The sequence below is a fragment of the Ochotona curzoniae genome, unplaced genomic scaffold (assembly GCF_017591425.1).
Source record: "Ochotona curzoniae isolate NIBS_2020 unplaced genomic scaffold, NIBS_Ocur_1.0 contig_883, whole genome shotgun sequence".
Classification (NCBI taxonomy): Eukaryota; Metazoa; Chordata; class Mammalia; order Lagomorpha; family Ochotonidae; genus Ochotona; species Ochotona curzoniae.
Genome location: NW_024466599.1, coordinates 54,274,841 through 54,293,649, shown reverse-complemented (window position 1 = coordinate 54,293,649; position 18,809 = coordinate 54,274,841). Strand labels below are relative to the sequence as shown.

Here is an 18,809-nt window from a genome sequence, read left to right as displayed (position 1 = left end):
AGTAGCTCACCACTCAGCCACTAATCCTTGCTATCTTCCACATAAAAAAAAAAATTTCCTCTTCCTCATAGACCCAACATGACCAAGATGTTGCTTTTGAAAGAAAAATGTTAAGACTTTATTCAAGGTGTATATCAGGCAATCATAACAAAACAGCAGAACTTCAACCTCTGGAATACTGTAATTTTACATCCCTTTGTTGCACAGTCCAGTACACGATTTCATTACAGATAACTCTATAGGGACTACAGAAGAGAATCAGAGGAGATTGCACAGTCACAATCCAGCATCCCCACCCTCACACGTACTCCACCGCCGTCAGGATGACACTACATCCTTGGTGCTGCAGGTACTGTGCAAGGTGAAGGACTAGGAAGGCTCAGTGACGGTCATGGTCGATGAGCACTCTCACCACAAACACGCGGACAGCTTACCACGGAGAGCACGCACATCACAGGCCAGCGAAGTGAGCAAGCTAGTGACACACAGCCAGGAGGGGCTGGGACTGGGCTCTCCAGTTTCTAAGCACAATGCCCCGTCCTCCCCACCTCCTCAGAAACGGAACAGGTGTTCAATGGCAATTACCTCAAAGTGACAACATGGAAATTTTACAGACGTTTTGAACTAGTGTTTTGTAAACAGCCTGTGTGTAAGTCAGTAAGTTAAAAAACAGTCAGTTATAACCTTGAACTGGAACACGACAGCACCACCTGTACACCGACTGGCATTCATATCGTCTGTCAAGTCACACAGCTATGCAGTCTGTTGGAGCAGTAAACACATTTTGCCAGAAATACGGCAGCTGCTCTCGGTTGTACAGTGAGTGTCTTTAAGAAACCAATTCCCTAATCGACACATGAAGGGAAAAAAAAATTAGTTACATTAAGACAGCAGCTTGGATACCTTTCAATTTCTTAATCTTGAATGAGAATAATACAGCATGGCTAAAAGAGTGCTTCGGATTTTTTTTTGGCATAGTTGAGTGCAAACTTGGTAGCCTGTACTCGTTGCAACTTTCTATCGCAAAATGGTGAACATAGAGCTTGTCCACAATAGGACTTTAAATGCTGCTGCTAAAGGCATTTGAGTATTTTGGCAAAACAAAAGTTACGAAAAAGCTGCTAAACTCAGTAAACTTTTTTTTGCACTTGTTTTTGTCTATTCTGGCTACTCCCAACTAATAAGCAAACGCATTTGGAAGAGTGTCATTTCCTTCCAGAAAGAGGCAGGTCTGGGTGTTGCTGGGTGAGGGGCACACAGCCTCATACTTGTTGGGGGGCTTATTTTCCTAAGTCCTTTTGTAAAGTACCAAATCATCTTCAGAGGACCTGCAGGCACAAGGCATTTCAGTATGCACATGAGGCAACAATCAAGTCACACTCAAACCCTTCCTGGGGGGAGAGGAGATCCAGCTAACGTGTCCACCGAAGGATGCCCGCGTAGCTCAATCACAGAACAGTTCTTAGTTGGGCCTGTTAATAGCTGACAGTAAATTCTATGTGGTCGACAACATGGATTCTCTAGCCTTCAGGGCGGAGCTACAACACTGCACAGGCTGAGTAACTGGGTTGTGAGCACTGCATGCATTACACTGAAAGGAAACGACTCTAAGCACAAACACGCTAGTTCTACAGTTTCAGCCCAGCTTCTGGGGGCTGGGGCTTGAGGCGGGAGCTACTTCAGAGTACAGTGCTACTCAAACCAGTCTTCTTTGCAAAGGAAATTCTCCAAGTAGGGAGTCCTCTAAGCCCTTCCTCCCCTACACAACAGTGGAACGTGAGTGTTAGCACTGCCCCACCCCTATTCCCACCCCATCACGTTCGCCCATGCAGCCCAGGAGAGGAACAGAGGCTGGGATGTCAGCTACAAAGTCTTAGCCACACAAATCACAACCTTGAAAGCACAGGAGACACAGGGTGGACGTCACAGGTGTACTTTACAGCATATCGGAAGCAGCTGAGTTCTGGGGTTTTGTGTAGGTTTGTATTTGCTGAATGTACTCCCACGCGTGGCCCTCAGGCCGTCAGTTCTCACACACGAGGCCGTGGGCTGCAGCGCTGGGGCAGTCCGTGAGAAGGAGCAATGGTCATTTGCTATGCACCCGGGAACCCCTGCAGCCCTCCTCCCCAGCAGCTCTGGGACGCTCCAACCCTGCCAAGGATTGCCAGGGTTGAGCCGCAGCCCAGAGGCAAGGTTAGAACTTCCCGCCACACTCCTCTTACTCTACGAAGCTGCTCTGTTGCTAAAACATTCTCTTTCCTGGTTTCTCTGATTTACTGATGGAACGGCTCTCTGAGGGACAAGGGACATCTCCTGGCAGGAAAAGGGATGCTTTGCTAGGGTTCCATTTAGAGGCTTTCTAAGCACATCTGAGACATTTTCTGGAATCAACTTTTTTTTTTTTTTTAACATTTCTGATTGTTGTACTGTTCCTACATATCAGAACCTCCGGCAGCCTTTGCAAGTCCATTATGTTAAAGCCAAAAGCCATAAATATGTACATCATCGTCCCAAGGATTAGTACCAAGAGAAAAAAAAAAAGGTTTAAAAAAATTGCCTGATTTATACGACTACAAACTATGTAGGCAACAAATAAATTACACATGTACATTTCAGCAGCGTCGGGGTGAGTCTGTGCCCTATGTCAAAACACATTGCCATGTGCAGTGGCGATCCAGCCGTGGGCAACTACCAACTTCAGAAGCCTCACAGGTCACTCTTCACCCCTACCTTTCCCTTTAGCCTCTCCCCTGCAAACTAAGGAACAGGAAAGCAACAAACAGAACAGACATCAACAGGGAGGTGGGGAGAGGAGAAAAGGCGGTGTCTGCGCGGCTGCACGCTCCGAGCACAGCCAGCTGGCGGATTTCTGTTGTTAGTGGGTAGCTCTTAAGGCAGAGAAGACATTCTGCGGCCCGGTGCTGTTGGCTCCTCTCACTCACGTGGTTTCTGTGGCCGAGGATGAGGTACTTTTCTTCCTGAAGCGAGATCGAAGGATTCTAGGCGGTGCCTGGTCGGGGCAACAGAGAGGAGCGGTCCCTCAGTTTGGCAATAATGTGGAGTCTTGTGAGGATTATACCCGATGTGTGTACACGTGTGTGTATGTGTGTGTGTACGCGCGTGCGCACACATCCTGCTCCCGTGACCAAAGCCAACCTTGCAAGGCTACTGGCAGGGGCCGTAGCCTCCCTGAGTCTCCCAAGGAAGCCAGGTCCTGAGCCTCATCCCAGCACCCACCCCGCTGAAGCCAAGCCCCCGGCCAAGGCCAAGGCCAAGGCTGCCTCCCCCTGCCTCCCTACCAAGGGCCAGGGGGCAAAATGATTGTAACAAGTGACTCAGCGCCCAGCAACACCTCCCCACATCTTCTGAGGCCTAAGGGAACCAGTGTTGCTGGGTACGTGCTTCCGCTGTCTGTCCCTGGGTCCCCAATCTCTTTCCTAAATGCAGAGTGCTGCAATGCATGGTAAATTGTCCCTGCAAAGGCTGGCAGCTCCCACCTTTCCGCCCCAGGTCACTCTCCAGGGACCCTGCCTCCTAGGGAACACATAGGTCACAGGGGGGGGTTATTGTTTGACCCAGCACAGCACTGTAACTTGAGCACACACTGACCCATGGCCCCAGTGCACACACAGCCTCCCTCCCCCATGGCTGGCTTACTTGTCTGTCCTGGACTGTCTGGCTGGTATGCACCCCCCAGCCCCAAGGACCCAGCTCAAGGCTCTTCTGCAGAGCTTTTTTGAGGGGCTTCTCCCTTGCCGTGTCCTTCACGGCCCACAGCAGAGCACGCAGCATCCAGTACTGCGTGGGTGTGCTCTGCACGTTACCTCCCCACCCAGCTCCAAACTTCTCAGGCCAGGCCAGGCCTGGGTGGGTCAGACGCATCACCATTTCCTGGTGACTGGCAGGCACAGAGAAGGGAGGGAATATATGGATCAGAGAACAAGGATCCGGACCTTGCTGGGTCCCTAAGATGCAGCCTCACCACTCTAGGAAATGTGTACCCGCCATCTGGACATGGGCGGAAACAGAGGTGGGATCTATCCGCCCCCCCCCCCGGCTTTTTTTGGTAATCTACCTCTTGGCATGATGTTGCCACAAACCCAAGAAGACAATGCCAACCCTTAGGCCCTAGAATGTTTGGGGCTGGGATCCTTTCTTGTCATGAGGCTACAAGGCTCTCATGCCCAGATGGGCTCCAATGGGAACTTCCATGCTGTGCCTCACCTTGCCAAGAACCAGACGATTTCCTGCACCTGAAGGTGGTCCCAACAACCATCCCAGTGTGTGCGGGAACACCAGGACACTGCGCCTGCATGGGGAACGTTCCATGCAGTTCCTTGTTTGAACCTCGTGGACTCTCCACCTTGTTGACCTGCCTCAGATGCACTGTCAGACAGGTGAAGAACAGGCCCTGCTAGCCCTGGCCCCTGGTCCACCTGTCTCTGAGCCTGTGATGGGTGACTGCCCACTGCCATCACAGCAGCAGGCTCAGCCCACCTGCCACCAAACCTCTGTGCCCATCCCTGAGCCTAAGGAACTGTATCATGAAAAATAAAGAATAAAAACAAAAACAAAAACAAAAACAAATCTCTGCTGCACTGCAGCTGGCAACAGCGCTTGGGACTTATGAGTTGGCTTTGGTGATGCTAAGAGGCTGTACCCTTCTAGGAACATTCTAGGGACAGCGGGACTGCTACGGTACCGCTGTGCCTCAGCCATGCAGGCACGAACAAGCCCAATTCATCCACTCGTCAGGTCCATTTGGAACTTTTCTTTGTCCCCAGGCATGTTTTTGCTTGCATATCAGGTTAGTAGTTGTTAATATCTGAAAACGAACCCTCCAAAATCTGTTTCTTGGCCTCCTGTCCTCATCCTACATACAGTTAGTAGGGGCTTTTCCCCTGGCCAGCAGTTGAACACCCCCCACCCAGTGTCTCAGTCCACCTCTCTGATCTGTCTGCTCCGGACATGCAGGAAGTATCAGGTGCCAAATGCATGCTGCCCCTGCCCCCACCCACCTCACAGCCCCAGACACCGTGTACCTCCAGGGGCAATTCCGTCCTGCGTGGTGCCTTAAACTTGTACATGAAATCCAGCAGATCTTCCTCCTCCTCGTCAGAAAACGCCAAAGGGTTTTGGACCCGGTGGGGGTCCCATGCCTTCACACCACCCTCATTCACATCTCCCTCAACCACTTAATGTCCATTTACAATCTATGCAGAGGAGATAAAGCACAGGGCATGGGGACGTCAGCCGGAGGAGGGGCGGGGACGGGCAAGGTTAGGCACAGAGCACACAGCCAGGCCTGGTTAGGACAGGTGCAGTCACCCCGTGTCTGAGGAGGGAGCAGTATCTATGAGTCCTCCCTCTGGGATGCCCAGGGACAGGAGAGTATCCTCGGGTGCTATGTCCAAAGAGAGCCATGGGCTCACTGAGAACTGCAGGTCTCCAGAGAAGAACAAAGCCACAGGCTTGGCAAGTCCTGCAGTGCATGTGTGGTTCCCTGGCAGAGCAATGCTAGCAAAGAATCTCCAAGAAGGGCAGGGCTGCATGGCTCCGTCAGGTCAACACCGCACCTGCGGATTTAGCACCAGGCATTTCTGAGAGACAGCATGTAAGAGGCCAGGAAGCCTCCAGGGGTAACGGTCAACAAAGCAGCTTTGTAGAGTTTCATTTCCAGGTCTGGTCCAAGAGAAGAAGACAGTCCTGGCAAGCAGACGCTGATGGTAGCCTCCCCTTGAACACCAAAAACAACCATGTGATTCCTGCTCCGGTTGGCCTCGAGCCAACCACAGGGAAAGCCCTTGCATGAATGCTCTATATTCTGCAAATGTGAAATGCGGACACGTGCTTCATGTTGTGTGGCCAGGTGGTCCTGTCTTAGTCAAGCAGAGGGACCCTCTCTGCCTTTGGCTGGCTAATCCAGCACGCACAGACACATGCCTTCATGCCTGACAAATTGTCATGACCCAGAACCACAAGCACCCCCCCCCCCCACCCCGGCTTGTCTGCTCCAATCCCTGAGGTCTGCAGACAAACCAGGCTATTGCCTGGGACACCCGCTATTGCTCCAAAATTTGAGTATAGTCATCAAACGTGCCAACTCCATCAACGGGGTCTGACTGGACTAACAGGTGTGGAGCAAAATGAACAATTGGTCCCCAAACTCAGCTTTACCAGACACTGCTGCTATACTCCTGATCAGACAGCAGGGGGCGGCAGGCACACACAGCTGCTGCAAGCAAGTTTTTTCTTGTGGAATTACAGGCTGGGGATCTGCTCTGACAGCACCTTATTATGAGCTTCAGATTCTGAAGCTTCTTTTTTCTCCTGTGTTTGCACTGTCTGTGCACAGCCTGTTTAATCTAGGCCTTGGCTGCTCTCAGGCTCTTTCCCTACTCCAAAACGGAACTCCTGGGACACAAGAACCTGCAACTCCACAAGCCCTTTCCAAAATACCCAAAGTGGCTCCTGGGTCAGGCCTGCCCAAAAGCTGATCCCTCCTCCCTCCACTCCTCCCTCCAGCTGGATTAGCTGACAGCTAATCCGCCAACTTAACCAAGTGGATATCTGAGCATATATGGCCTTAGCCCGAGTCAGAGCCTGCCACCAGTCATCCAACAAATTCCTTCTGAACGGGAGGCATAACACTGAAAGACTAGCGCCCTCAGCCCCAGGCAGAGACTGCACAAGCAGCCTGGCCATCTTGACCAGGCAGACAGCTGCATCACAGGAGGGCAGGACCCCATGGCGTGGCATAGGCACACACTTTTCCCTCTGAAGCCACACCAGGTCCTTCCCTGTCCTGCTTACTGGTGAGTTTCAGAAGGTGGGCCTGAGCTGGCCTGAGAACCTGAAGCATCCAACAAGTCAGGCTGCCTGCCCAGCCTGTCTGCACTGAGGCTGAGGAATGAACAGCCACATTACTGAGATCACAATTGCCCTCTCTGGGCCAAGCTCATGATGGCTTTGTGTATGTCCTCCGCTGCAGCTTAAGCGCGTGCTACAGGGAGAAGGGAAGTGACCTTATGGTCCATGAGGAGCCGTGGTCAGTGGGGAGTTCAGTCACTCAGGCAGGAAGAAAAAAACGAGTGCTGGGCCAAGGCTGGGAGCGAACGGAGGCTGGTGTGGGTGACAAGGCACACAGGAGCCTCGGAGAGGAACTGCAGAGCGAGCCCACAGGAAGAAGCAGAGCTTTCCTGGCTACTATGGAGTCAAGTGGCTGAGCACCCACTGGGCTGAGGCATCCATGGACACCACACCTCTCATCTCTATGTTCCTCTCTTTGCAGGGGCTGCTAGGAAGCTCGCCATTCACTGGCATGTGTCTAGAACCTTTTCATCCCCGACTTTCTTGATTCTTCTCCGAGCTTCACTATTCTTAACTCTGGTTCTGCCTGGCATTGTGTAGTTCCACACGTAGATGCAGTCCTATTTGACACAGGGAGGAGTGTGAGGGCAGGGAAAATCCTCTAGGACATGGTTGCAGTGAAGGTGGAAAACTCAGTAGGGAGTTTCCTCGGCAGAGTTTGTGACCACAGGGGTGCCCTCCCTACTGCCGGGCAGCAGAGCCGAAAGCACAGCTAGCCACAGTGCTCTGGGGCAAGGTCCTGGTGACGGCAGCTGAGGCCTGGAGCCCACAGAGAGCTGCCACCGAGGCACTCTGGGGACAGGGTAGTCTCCTATGGCAAGGCTGACAGTTCTGGGCTGGCTGGGCCAGGGGAAGTGGCTAAGTCTCATAGTTCTAGAAAGGTGCAAGCAGAGCTGGTGGTTGCCCTCCAACCCCCTGCACCTCCTCCCTTCTCCCCTCCTGCCCCTCCCCTGCCTCCAAGCAGAGGCACATGCCCCAGGGTTAGCAAACATCCCACACGGCAGGCACACGTTAGCTGCAAGAGAGCTCACACCCCTCTGGAACACTTACATCCGGGTCCCCATCAGCCACCGAGGAGAGAGAAGAGAAGATTCTGTTAGGGCAGGCTCCTGGGAAGAGACGCATGTGCACACGAGCGCACGCACACACATGCACACACGTGTGCACACACAAATGTACGCGCACACGCTCCTCACAGTCCAGCCCTTGGACAATTCCTCCCGCGGTGGTCACAGGAAAGACAACTGCCCTGAGGCCACAAAGGCAGGCAATCCTTCACTCTCTCAGAGACAGCAGCGAAGAAAGAAATCATGAGGCCCCCACAACTGACTTTCCAGAAAATATTCAGAGGTGCCTGCAGGACTTACTGCAGGTGGTGGTCTGGAGGGTAGCTCCAAAGAGTATCCAAGTGACCCAGAGAAAAGAGGGGCTTTGGGGTGCTGGGGCAGAGGGTAGAAGCACAGAGAGGTGAAAGCATGCAGGGAGTGGACAGGGGCAGGAAGGGAGCAGAGGTGGGGAGAGAACATGCCGGTAACTGCTGGAAGTGAAGCTAAACCTGACACCTGCCATTCTGCAGGACTCCTGCCAGCGGCTGTCACTGCCCTGGGTCATCCTTACCGGCCCCCAGGAGTGACCTGACCCTTCCCAGCAGCCGGCTTAAAGTCATGGAGAGCAGAGGAGGGCAGGGAGAAAGTGGCTAGGTATCTCTCTGACCCCTGTCCTCTTCCCAGCAGGGGCAGCCTGGAGCCCGGGGAGCAGAGCTTTCCCTGGGGCCAGGGTGGGCTGGACAGCCCAGCCATCAGAGGATTCCTTATAAGCAGAGATGTTGGGGAGAGGAGAGCCAGAACTTGGAGAAGCAGAGGTAGGGGGTAGTAGCCTAGGCCAGGTCCATCCCCTGCCAACAAGCAGCTCCCTAATGAAAACCCCCCTGCCACCACCCATGTACACCCCAGAAGGAGGAACCAGAACTGCCCCCATAACACACACACGCACACCCGCAGCCACCAAACACAGGTGTTGGTTAAGGTACTGGAAATGCAGCTTTTGATCACGACCACGGGCATCGGGTCACATCATAGCAGGTAAGAGGTGGGAGGAGGGGCCGAGGTGGGCACCGCATAGCTGCCTCCTTGGTTCCAGCATGGCCACCAGGTCCAAGTCTGAGTGCTTGGCGTGGGCAACAGCTGAGTGCAGCCCCATTGTGTCTGACATGGTCATGTAGGCCTGGTGGGACATGTGCTGGGGTACCACACTGAGCCCACTGCATCCCTGCTCAGCACTCATTAGTTCACTTTGACCTCCAAACTCTTATCTTCAGCAGGCCTTAGCAAGCCCAACCACCAGGGTGCAGCCGTTAAACAGGGCACCTGTCCTGCCCATGTCCCATATCTGAGTGTCCAGGTTCAAGACCCGGCTTTGCTTCTGGTTCCAACTTTCTTGGAAATAGCAGTGGATTGCTCAAGTAGCCAGGTCCCCATCATCCATGTGCTGGGAGGCCCACATTGAGTTCAAGCTCCTGCTTTGGCCAGCCCTGCCAACCCCAGCTGCTGTGGGTATTCAGGCACTGAATCAGCAGATACAAAAGGTCTCTCTCTGCCTGTCTGTGTCTATCTTTGGTACAGAAAATAATGAAAAAAAAAAAAAGTTTAGTACTGGGGCCAGCACTGTGGCTCAACAAGTTAATCTTCTATCTTTGGGCCCGGCGGCATGGCTTAGTGGCTAAAGTCCTCGCCTTGAATGTGCCGGAATCCCATATGGCTGCCAGTTCTAATCCTGGCAGCTCCACTTCCCATCCAGTTCCCTGCTTGTGGCCTGGGAAAGCAGTCGAGGACAGCCTTGGGATCCTGCACCCATGTGGGAGACCTGGAAGAGGTTCCTGGTTCTCAGCTTTGGATGGGCACAGCACTGGCCGTTGCGCTCACTTGGGGAGTGAATCAGTGGACAGAAGATCTTCCTCTCTGTCTCTCCTCCTCTCTGTATATCTGACTTTGTATTAAAAAATAAATCTTAAAAAAAAAAATCTTCAAGCACCAGCATTCCATATGGGCGCTGGTTCATGTCCCAGCTACTCTGCTCCAATCCAGCTTGCTGCTTGTGGCCTGAGAAAACAGTGGAGGATGGCTCAAGGCCTCGGGACCCTGCATACACATGGGAAACCTGGAAGAAGCTCTGGCTCCTGGCCTCGGTTCAGCTCAGCTCCTGCTGTTGCAGCCATTTGGGGAGTGAACCAGTAGATGAAAGATCTTTCTCTGTTTCTCCTTTTCTCTGTAAATCTGCCTTTCTAATAAAAATATATCTTAAAAATTTAGCACTGAGAGGCCTTAAAAATGAAGAAATCGAGAGAAACCAGAATACCCCCTCTAACACCATTCTGTGTCCTCTGCTCTCCATGAATGTGGGAGGGACATGTGTGCAGAGGTGCTAACAGCCACAGAGGGCACCTTGCTCCCTCCCCACCACCAGCCAGCAGCTGCAGATGGTAGGGGTGCGGTGGGCTGCAGGAGCCCTCTGGCCTTCTGGGCCAAAGGCAGTTCCCTTTGGGGAAGCTAGATGGGGTGAAACAACTCACGCCCACTCCCACTTCCTCCCCAGTTAGTCCTGAATGTGCCTGGACCAGAGCAACAGGTCACGGAGCCACGTGTGAGCCTCCATTCACACACACCCAGGCAGCAGCAGGAGGCCCTGCACAGAACGGGGAAGACCCCAGCCCCGCCACTTTGTCCCTCAGATCTCCCAGTTGCTTCAGGTCAGGATAACAACACCACTGCAGACGGGCCTTGGCCTGCATTTCACAACAGTACAGCGGGGTGAGGAGAGCCGGGATCCACTGTCACTTCCAGGCGAGGAAACCCAGGCTCAGTGAGGTTAGGCAAGTCACACGAAGTCACACAGCCAGTAAGTGGCAAAGCAGGGCCTGGGTTCCCCGGGGCTGCAGCAGGACCATGAGCCCCCAGAGCTGTGGGGCTGCCTCCCTTCCAGGGGACTTAGTTAAGCTCCCATGGCTCAGTGAACAGGGACACATGGCCCTGCCAGGGTAGAAGACAGCTGTATGTGTTCTTCAATAACTTTCCCCTTTAAGAGGTGGGGGCTCATCCTCCTGCCTTCCAGGGGGGCTGGACTTGATGCCCCACTTCCGCCTAACTGAACAAGGTAGGTGGGACTTCAAACACCAGGTCATCAACAGCACAGTGGCTTCCTGCCTGCTCAGCCCCCTTCAGCCACTTGCTCTGCCAAGCCACCTGCCATGTCACAAGGACACTCAAGCAGCCCTGCAGAAGCCCACGTGGTGAGGAAGGGAGTCCTCCAGAGAGAGCCGTCCTGGAAGTGGATCCTGCAGGCTCTGTCAAGCCTTCAGGGGACTCCACCTGGCTGGGAGCTAGGATCGCTCAGTAAAACTGCTCTGGTCCCTAGTCTGCAGTAGCTCTGAGACAACGTGCCCGGCCGCCCCATCCATGCAGCCGAAATGGAGCCCCAAGGTCAGGTGCAGCTCAAGGTTAGAGCCTCCTCCCCAGGCGGGAGCCCAGCACACTGGGGCCAGGCCGGCTACTTACTTACCTTTCCTGGTCCTGCAGGTGGAGCAGCAGGTACACACTGTGGGAATGGGGCGGGGGCCATCAGTGACAGTTCCCCAAGAAGACTAGGTGAAACAGGGAGGCCCCAGGAGAGGTGAGGGGATCCCAGCGTGTTTGGTAAGGGGGTTCCAGGAGCGTGGGTCTGCTGAAATACCAAGGGCTCACTTCTAAGGGACCAAGTCAATCCTCATATTAGTCTGCTCTGGGAAATCACTTCAATCACTTTGGCCAGAGCCCCCTCCCCGCTACTTACTCCTTGTGGTTCACAAGTTTTCCCAGAACCTCCTCAGGTTGACCTCTGAACTCCAGAGTACCTGCTATGTTGGCACCTAGCTGAAGGCCCACCTGGCTACCCTGTCTTGGTGCTAACGGTCTGGGCGCACACCTGGGCTTATTCGGCAAACAGTAGGTGCTCACTGGATACGGTCTGAGTGACAACCAGTCCATAGAAGGCTAGGATCACTTCAGCATGCTGCCCCTGCTTCTGTCCAGTGCTGGGCAGGCATTCATGAGAGCATGGTGGCCCTGGCTCATTGAGTCAACAGGCTAATCCTCCCCTTACAAGCATCAGGATCCCATATGTTCATATCTTGGCTGCTCTACTTCCCATCCAGCACCCGCGTGTGACCTGGGAAAGCAGTAGAGGATGGCCCAAAGCCTTGGGACCCTGAACCTGCATGAGACACCTGGGAGAAGCTCTAGGCTTTGGATCGGCTCAGCTCCAGCCACTGTGGCCACTTGGGGAGTGAACCAGATTTTTCTCTCCTTTCTGTAAATCTGCCTTTCCTATAAATATAAACCAATCTTTACAAACCTCTCAGTTCACTCTGCAGGGATGTGGGCAGGTACACTTCCCAGCCCCACCACAGGTGCTGAGAGGTACAGGAAAGTCATCCCTCTCTGTCTGATGCTCAGATTGTGTCCTCACACCAGATGCGAGGCCCTCAGGACGCCAGGCACATGGTGGGCACACTGGGTGGGCGCAGTTGCACAGGAGCGCACACAGCCTGGTCTGCCTGCCAGCAGCTTGCAGGACAAGGTAGCCGCTCACATACAATCTGCAGGCTCCCTCTTCTCTTCCTCCAGAGCTGCTGGGGCTTCCCCTTGCTCAAGACACAGGGAGCCGGGGTGGGGGCCAAAGCACCGCTGGTTAAGCTGCTGCTTCGCTGCTTCAGATGGCTGCATTCCACATCGGAGTGCTGCTTCAAGTCCTGGCCAGCCCACATGTGACCTAGCTTTCTGCTCATGCACCCGGGAGGCAGGCAGATGAAGACTGTAGTACTTGGGTCCCTGATGCCTGCGTGGGAGTCCCTGACACCTGCATCGGATGGGGCTCTCTGCTCTTGGCTGGCCTGGCCCAACCCTGCGTGGTGCAGCATTTGACGAGTGAACCAGCTAGATGGGAGATTCTCTCTCTCTCATTCTCTCACTCTCGCTCTTTCTTTCCAGTAGAGGAAAAGATATTTTTCAAAAAGATTTATTTCTTTTTTGTTAGAAAGATTCACAGAGAGAAGGAGATAGAGAGAAATATCTTCCATCCATTGGTTCAGTCCTCAAGCAGCTGCAACAGCTGGGGCTGAGTCAATCTGAAGCCAGAGCTTCTTCCAAGTCTCCCACATGGGCGCAGGATCCCAAGGCTTTGGACTGTCCTCTACTGCCTTCCCAGGCCACAGGCAGGGATCTGGAAGGGAAGTGGAGCAGCTGGGACACGAACTGGTGCCTGTATGGGATCCAGACATATGCAAGGTGAGGATTTAGCCTTTAGGCTGTTGCACTGGGCCCAAATTTAACATTTTAATAGGTAATGCATCTTTTAGACTAAATGCGCTTTGCTTGCAAAAAAAAAAAAAATTCTTGGAAAACTACAGGATGAGCACTCTCCTACCTCATTTTACACAAATTGTCACACTTTGTTCTGCAGTGTTCCCACCAAGCCCTGAGTTTACAAGATCCACTGGGGCACCCACTGAGCCTGTAGCTTCCAGTGTCTGCACATATAGCCACTTCCCCAGCCCAGGCACTCTTGCCCCAGAGCCAGGACCTAGGCTATCTTTCACTTGCCTTTCTAGCTAAACTGGCTTTCATTTGAGGCCCTGGAGTGGCTGTGATGTGTGCCCTACAATTCCCGGCCTCTCCACTGGGCCAGCACCTCCCTCTCTGGCTCCTGAAAACATAGATGTGAGGGGCCAGGCAGTGACAGGGGCTGGGTCACACTGCAGCACAGCTCCATATTGTCCTCTAGGGTACAGGCGCCCCCTGTCCAAACCAGGGTAGGGCAGCTCCGAAGCACACACTGGGGCCACATTGTGTCCCCTACTGTCCCAAAGCCTTTTATGTTTCAGACACTAAGGGCTAGGGACATCCCTGTTACTATTTAAGCATTTCATATTGCCCTTCCTGAGGCTAGAGGTCTTGCCAGCGCCTGGATCCCAGCCCAGTGTGGCCTTGGCCTAGTGCATGACCTCCCCGGGCCTGCCTCCTGCATTTGGTCCACCTCTCTCATGTCAGTAGGACTCAGAGGGAGGACCCACTTGCTTGTCAGAGGGTCCCCATCCACAGCCCATTCCCTCCTGCGCTCTCTCAAGCTGCACAGGTACTTTCTGGGGCAAGACAGCTAACACCAAAAACAGGAACCGTGGCGGCTGCCAGCATGACCCTGAGGACGCCCATCCAGCCTGGTCTCTGGGTCTGCTCACAGTGGCCCAACCAAAGGGTGACACCCCTGTGGAGACAAGGCTCTGTGGCACAGAGACAGCGAACAGTATACCTGCATCACAGGAGGATGGGCTGCCTTTGGTGACTACTGTGGCTCCCCCCACTCTCAACCCCAGTGCTTGCTCTGACCTCTGGGCCTTTGCTATGTGGCAGCTCTTCCTGGAAAGTGGAGCCATTTCCCAATCCCACTTTTCACCCTAGTGTTGGGGCAGGACCCCGAGGTCAGAAGCAGCTCCTGCACAGGGAGACCTGGATATTGGCACCTTAGGGGCTGCGGGCACTGGCCTGGGCTTCAGGAGGCCACACTATGCTGTGCCCAGCCCCATCGCAGTGACCCCACTGATAGGGCCCTGGGCTGAGGCTCTGGCTCCATTGCTGCAATCACAGGGTTAGACAGATGGGTCCTGAGTGCCCTGCTTGCCTAGACTTGGGGACCCTACTCCAAGCTCCTGGCCAAGGGGGTGCACCCAGGAGATAAGACCTCCTAGAGCTGGTTCTCACCCTGACCTCCCAAACTGTTCTACTGTCTGTTAGTAGTGAGAGGGTTAAACACACGACCTGGGGTGGGTGCTGTGGCATAGCAATGGGTTAAGCTGCTGCTCAGGACACCTGCATTCTACTCCAGAGCACCAGTTAGGGTTCTGTCTACACTGCTGGCAACCCAGCACCCTGCTAATGCACCTGGGGAGCCAGCAGGTGATGGCCCAAGTACTTGGGTCCCTGTCACCCACTTGGGGGACTCCCAGCTAAGCCCTGGCTGTTGCAGGTACCTGAGGCATGAATCAGCAGATGAAAGATCTCTCTCTGTCTCCCTCTGTCTTTCACTCTGCCTTTCAAGCAAACAATAAAATATGTGCTCTATAAATAAAGTAAATACACCTTCTAAAGAAATGTCCCAACAGAAAAGCTGTACTCTCCAGACCCTGGGGAAGGGCAAAGTGGACGCCCCAGAGAACCAGGGGGGGTTCTGAAAAACACTCAAGGGCAGAGCCCGGCTTTGAGTGAGCATACACATCCTCACAGCAACCACTGGGGTGGGCACTTTTCTGCCCATGCCTGAGACCCCCCCCCAGGGCAAGTCTGCACCTGGGGTTCCCAGGCTGGCCACACCTGTCAGCATCAGGGTTGGGACAGCTTAGATGCCCCCATTTGTACCAGGGTGGGACACGTACACACTGTGACCACAGACTACAAAACAGGCATCCAATCCCCACCACTCCCCCCATGGGGACTGCTCTCGGTTCCCTGTGGCCACTGACCCTTTGCTAGCAGCAGCCGAGCCGGGCCCCTGAGCCAGGTTCCTGTCCCCTCAGGGAAGAAGAGCCTAGGGAAGCGCAAGGCCTGGCCCAGTTGCGTACCTACCTGGAGTCCACACCCTCTGTGAACCTGAAACCCACACGGATGGGGAGATACTAGGGGATCCCCACCTCAGCTGCACCTCCACATCTGCACCTACTGGGTCTCAGCCTGCCTCAACTAAGGCATCCAATCGTTAGCTCAAACTCTACACTGTCGGATGATGACCCTAGGCCACTCTCATTGTGGGCACCTGACACTCAGCCTTGTGCAGAAGGAACAGAGGTAAGGTTCCAGGAGGGCCTGGTCAGCACTGCCATTAGTTCTGAGGGCTAGCCTGGCTCTGGGTATGCAGGGGCAGAGGTGTGTGTGGTGGATGGGAGGGTGGGAGGAAGGCTAGGAGATATACAGGTAGAGAAGAGGAACCATGAGAGCTAAGTCCTTGGTGGAGCACAGAAGTGGGGACGGGCTCAGAGAGGAGGGGAACAAAGAAAGCATCCACAGGTCAAGCCCAGCTACACCTGCGGCCTTGAGTGGGTTCAGGCACAACCACCAACCACGGCCACTGCCCTGAGCCATCAGACGGTGGACACAGGACCTCCGGCCTGGGCACAGACACCTCAGCTGGTGGCAGGTGCATGGGGGGGCTGGGGCCAGGAAGCATGCCACATGGTGTGCCAGGCCTATCTCAAGGAAACCGAGGTGAAAGGAGTAGGGGACGGGGGTGGAGGGGGGGTGTCAAATGCCACCTACCTGAGCTGCCAGCGCTCTCGGAAGCACTCCGGGACATCTTGGGCTGGCCATGCTTGCCGCTGGCCCGTCCCGGCCCTGGTGGAGGAGGACCCGCAGGAGCAGGAGCCCCATCGCCCCTGATGGTGGTGAGGTCCTGCATGCTGAAGCTACGGAGTCTCTCGGATAAGGCACCCTGTCCCTGGATGCAACACAGAAGGATACACGTCAGGGGTCTGGCGCACAGGTTCATGGGCAGGGATGGGGTGGAATGGCAAGAGATGGCGGGCAAGTGGGTGGGGAGGGGAAGGAAGAGGGAGAGCCCTCTGCAGAGATTCATGCCTGCAACATTCCAAGACCAAGTGCAGGCTCAGCCATTGCTCCTGCACCTTCAGGCTCTTTCCTCTCCATCCAACACTCCCACGAAGAATGGCAGCCTCAGACAGACCCAGGGCCGTGGCCAGGGCCCCCACTCTGCGGAGGGCACGGGCTGCTTCTCTTGCTTTACAGAAATGAAAACCCAGACAAGGCTACATTTTCTTCAACACTCACTACCCATCTGGCCAAAAAAACCAAACCCTTGTATTGTACAGGCTCAGTCCTTACTCATTTCAAAGAAAAGATCACCAGAATTAAAGAAAATGCAGTACACAAATGCTATGCAGTATTATTTGGGTATAAAAAAAAAAAGATGGGGTCTGGTATGGTAGCCTAGCAGCTCAAGTCCTTGCCTTGTAAGTGCCAGGATCCCATATGGACACCGGTTTTAATCCTGGCAGCTGCACTTCCCATCCAGCTCCCTGTATGCAGCCTGGGAAAGTAGTCGAGCACGGCCCAAAGCCTTGGGACCCTGCACCCATGTGGGAAACCTGCAAGAGGCTCGAGGCTCCCGGTTTTGGATTGGCGCAGCTCCAGCTGTTGCAGCCACTTAGGGAGTGAATCATTGGATGGAAGATATTCCTCTCTGTCTCTTCGCCTCTCTGTATATCTGACTTCGCAACAAAAATAAATAAGTCCTAAAAAGAAAAGGATGAAATTCTACCATTTGCCACAAATGGACTCAACTGGAGGACCTCATGTTGAGTGAAATAAACTTGACCCAAGAACACAGATATCATATGTTCTCCCTGCAATGTGGGAGCTAAAACTTAAAAACAAAAAGAAATGAAAACAAAAAATAATGGTTGTGTGTATCAGTATTGATGCAAATACAGTTTTAAAGCTTTGTTTTATAAGTTTGTCAGACCATTGGTTAAGAGTGTTATACAACTATAATTCAAAGTGTACTGTATGTGGGTGACGCGGTCATGTTTTCCATTCAATTCTTATTTAAACTGTTGTTTTATTCTTGCTAAACTACAGTCTTTTTCTTTTTTTTTTTTTTTACTTGTTCAATGTCTTATTTAGTGGAGTATTAATCTTTTACAGCAATGTAACTTCAAAATACACAATAATCTCAAAACTAAACAACAAAACAGAAAGGAAGAAGGAAGGAAGGTGGGCGGGCCAGTGGGCGAAGAGCAAGGGGAATAATCTCATTGCTTCTGTTGTATCTACGTATCATGCTGAATCAGTTAAAAACTCATTTAAAAACAGAAATAAAAAGATTTGTAAACGTGTGACAGCAGTGGTTCCGGTGCTGCGTTTGTGCGCTACTGTTTACACCACATACTTCCTTCTGCGGCTGCACTGAGGCTTCACAAAATACCCAAAGGCAAAGGGCAGGAAAAGTCTGACAGCTTGAAACAGGCCCCTGGGGCCTGCACCATCCCACATGCTGAAGGGACCGCAGGATGCACACGTGGGGGAGGGGGCGTGGCTCTGTTACTCAGGAAAAATGAATGCAGAGAGAGTTTGCTGTGGCTGCATGACAATGGGGTGCCTTGCGGGTCGCAGCAGGGACTGCCTGGAGACCCAGGATGGGACAGGTAAGTAACCACAAGCCAAGTTCATGAACTTGGGAATTTTCAATCACTGGCTGGGGTGCGCAGTGTCCATCATAGGTGGGGCCAGCAGCAGAGGGAGCAGTTTTTTACTTGCTACCAAGGTGACTGTGCCCCACAGGTCTAGAGGAAGTGAGGACCCTCAGAAACAACAAACAAGGGACTCAGCGAATGCACACTGACCAACAGAGCAACCAGCAGGTGGGCGTAGGGAGGTGGGTGCTGACACAGGCAGGTGCCTGACAGCTGGGGAAGAGGCTGTCGTACTCAGCAGATGGGCTGGGGATTTTGTTTTGTTTGCTGTCACACCATCATCATCACTATCATCATCATCAATTATGAAAGGGGCTGGTGTTGTAGCACAGCCTGCTAAGCTCTCTCCTGCAGCACTGGTACCCCACATGGGCACAGGCTGGAATCCCAACTGCTCCACTCTGTAATCCAGCTCCCCACTAATGCACCTGAGAAAGCAGGAGAGGATGGTCCAAAGTGCTTGGGCCCCTGCACCTAGGGGGAGACCTAGAAGAAGCTCCTGGATCCTGGCTTCAGTCTGGTACAACCTAAGCTGTTACCTCTATTTGGAGCGAACCAATGAATAAACATATTTTTTTCTGTCTCTGTAACTCTGCCTTTCAAAGAAATAAATAAGTCATAAAAATATAATAAAAACAGAGGAGTAAAGCAC

General features: G+C 53.3%; 1 protein-coding gene across 3 annotated transcripts in view; it reads right to left on the bottom strand.

The window, feature by feature from the left end:
• Positions 1-90: 90 nt before the first annotated feature.
• Positions 91-18,809, bottom strand: part of REEP1 (receptor accessory protein 1) — a 105,567-nt gene continuing 86,848 nt past the window's right edge. The window contains exons 6-9 of one of the 3 annotated variants that reach the window (XM_040993578.1): positions 16,206-16,383; positions 11,425-11,460; positions 5,043-5,194; positions 91-3,010 (exon numbers count right to left, since the gene is read on the bottom strand). In XM_040993578.1, coding sequence (XP_040849512.1) covers positions 2,939-3,010; positions 5,043-5,194; positions 11,425-11,460; positions 16,206-16,383 — 438 coding nt within the window. In that variant the 3' untranslated portion in view covers positions 91-2,938. The remainder of the gene's footprint in view (positions 3,011-5,042; positions 5,195-11,424; positions 11,461-16,205; positions 16,384-18,809) is intronic. The other 2 variants (XR_005885199.1, XM_040993579.1) reach the window with 2 other exon arrangements.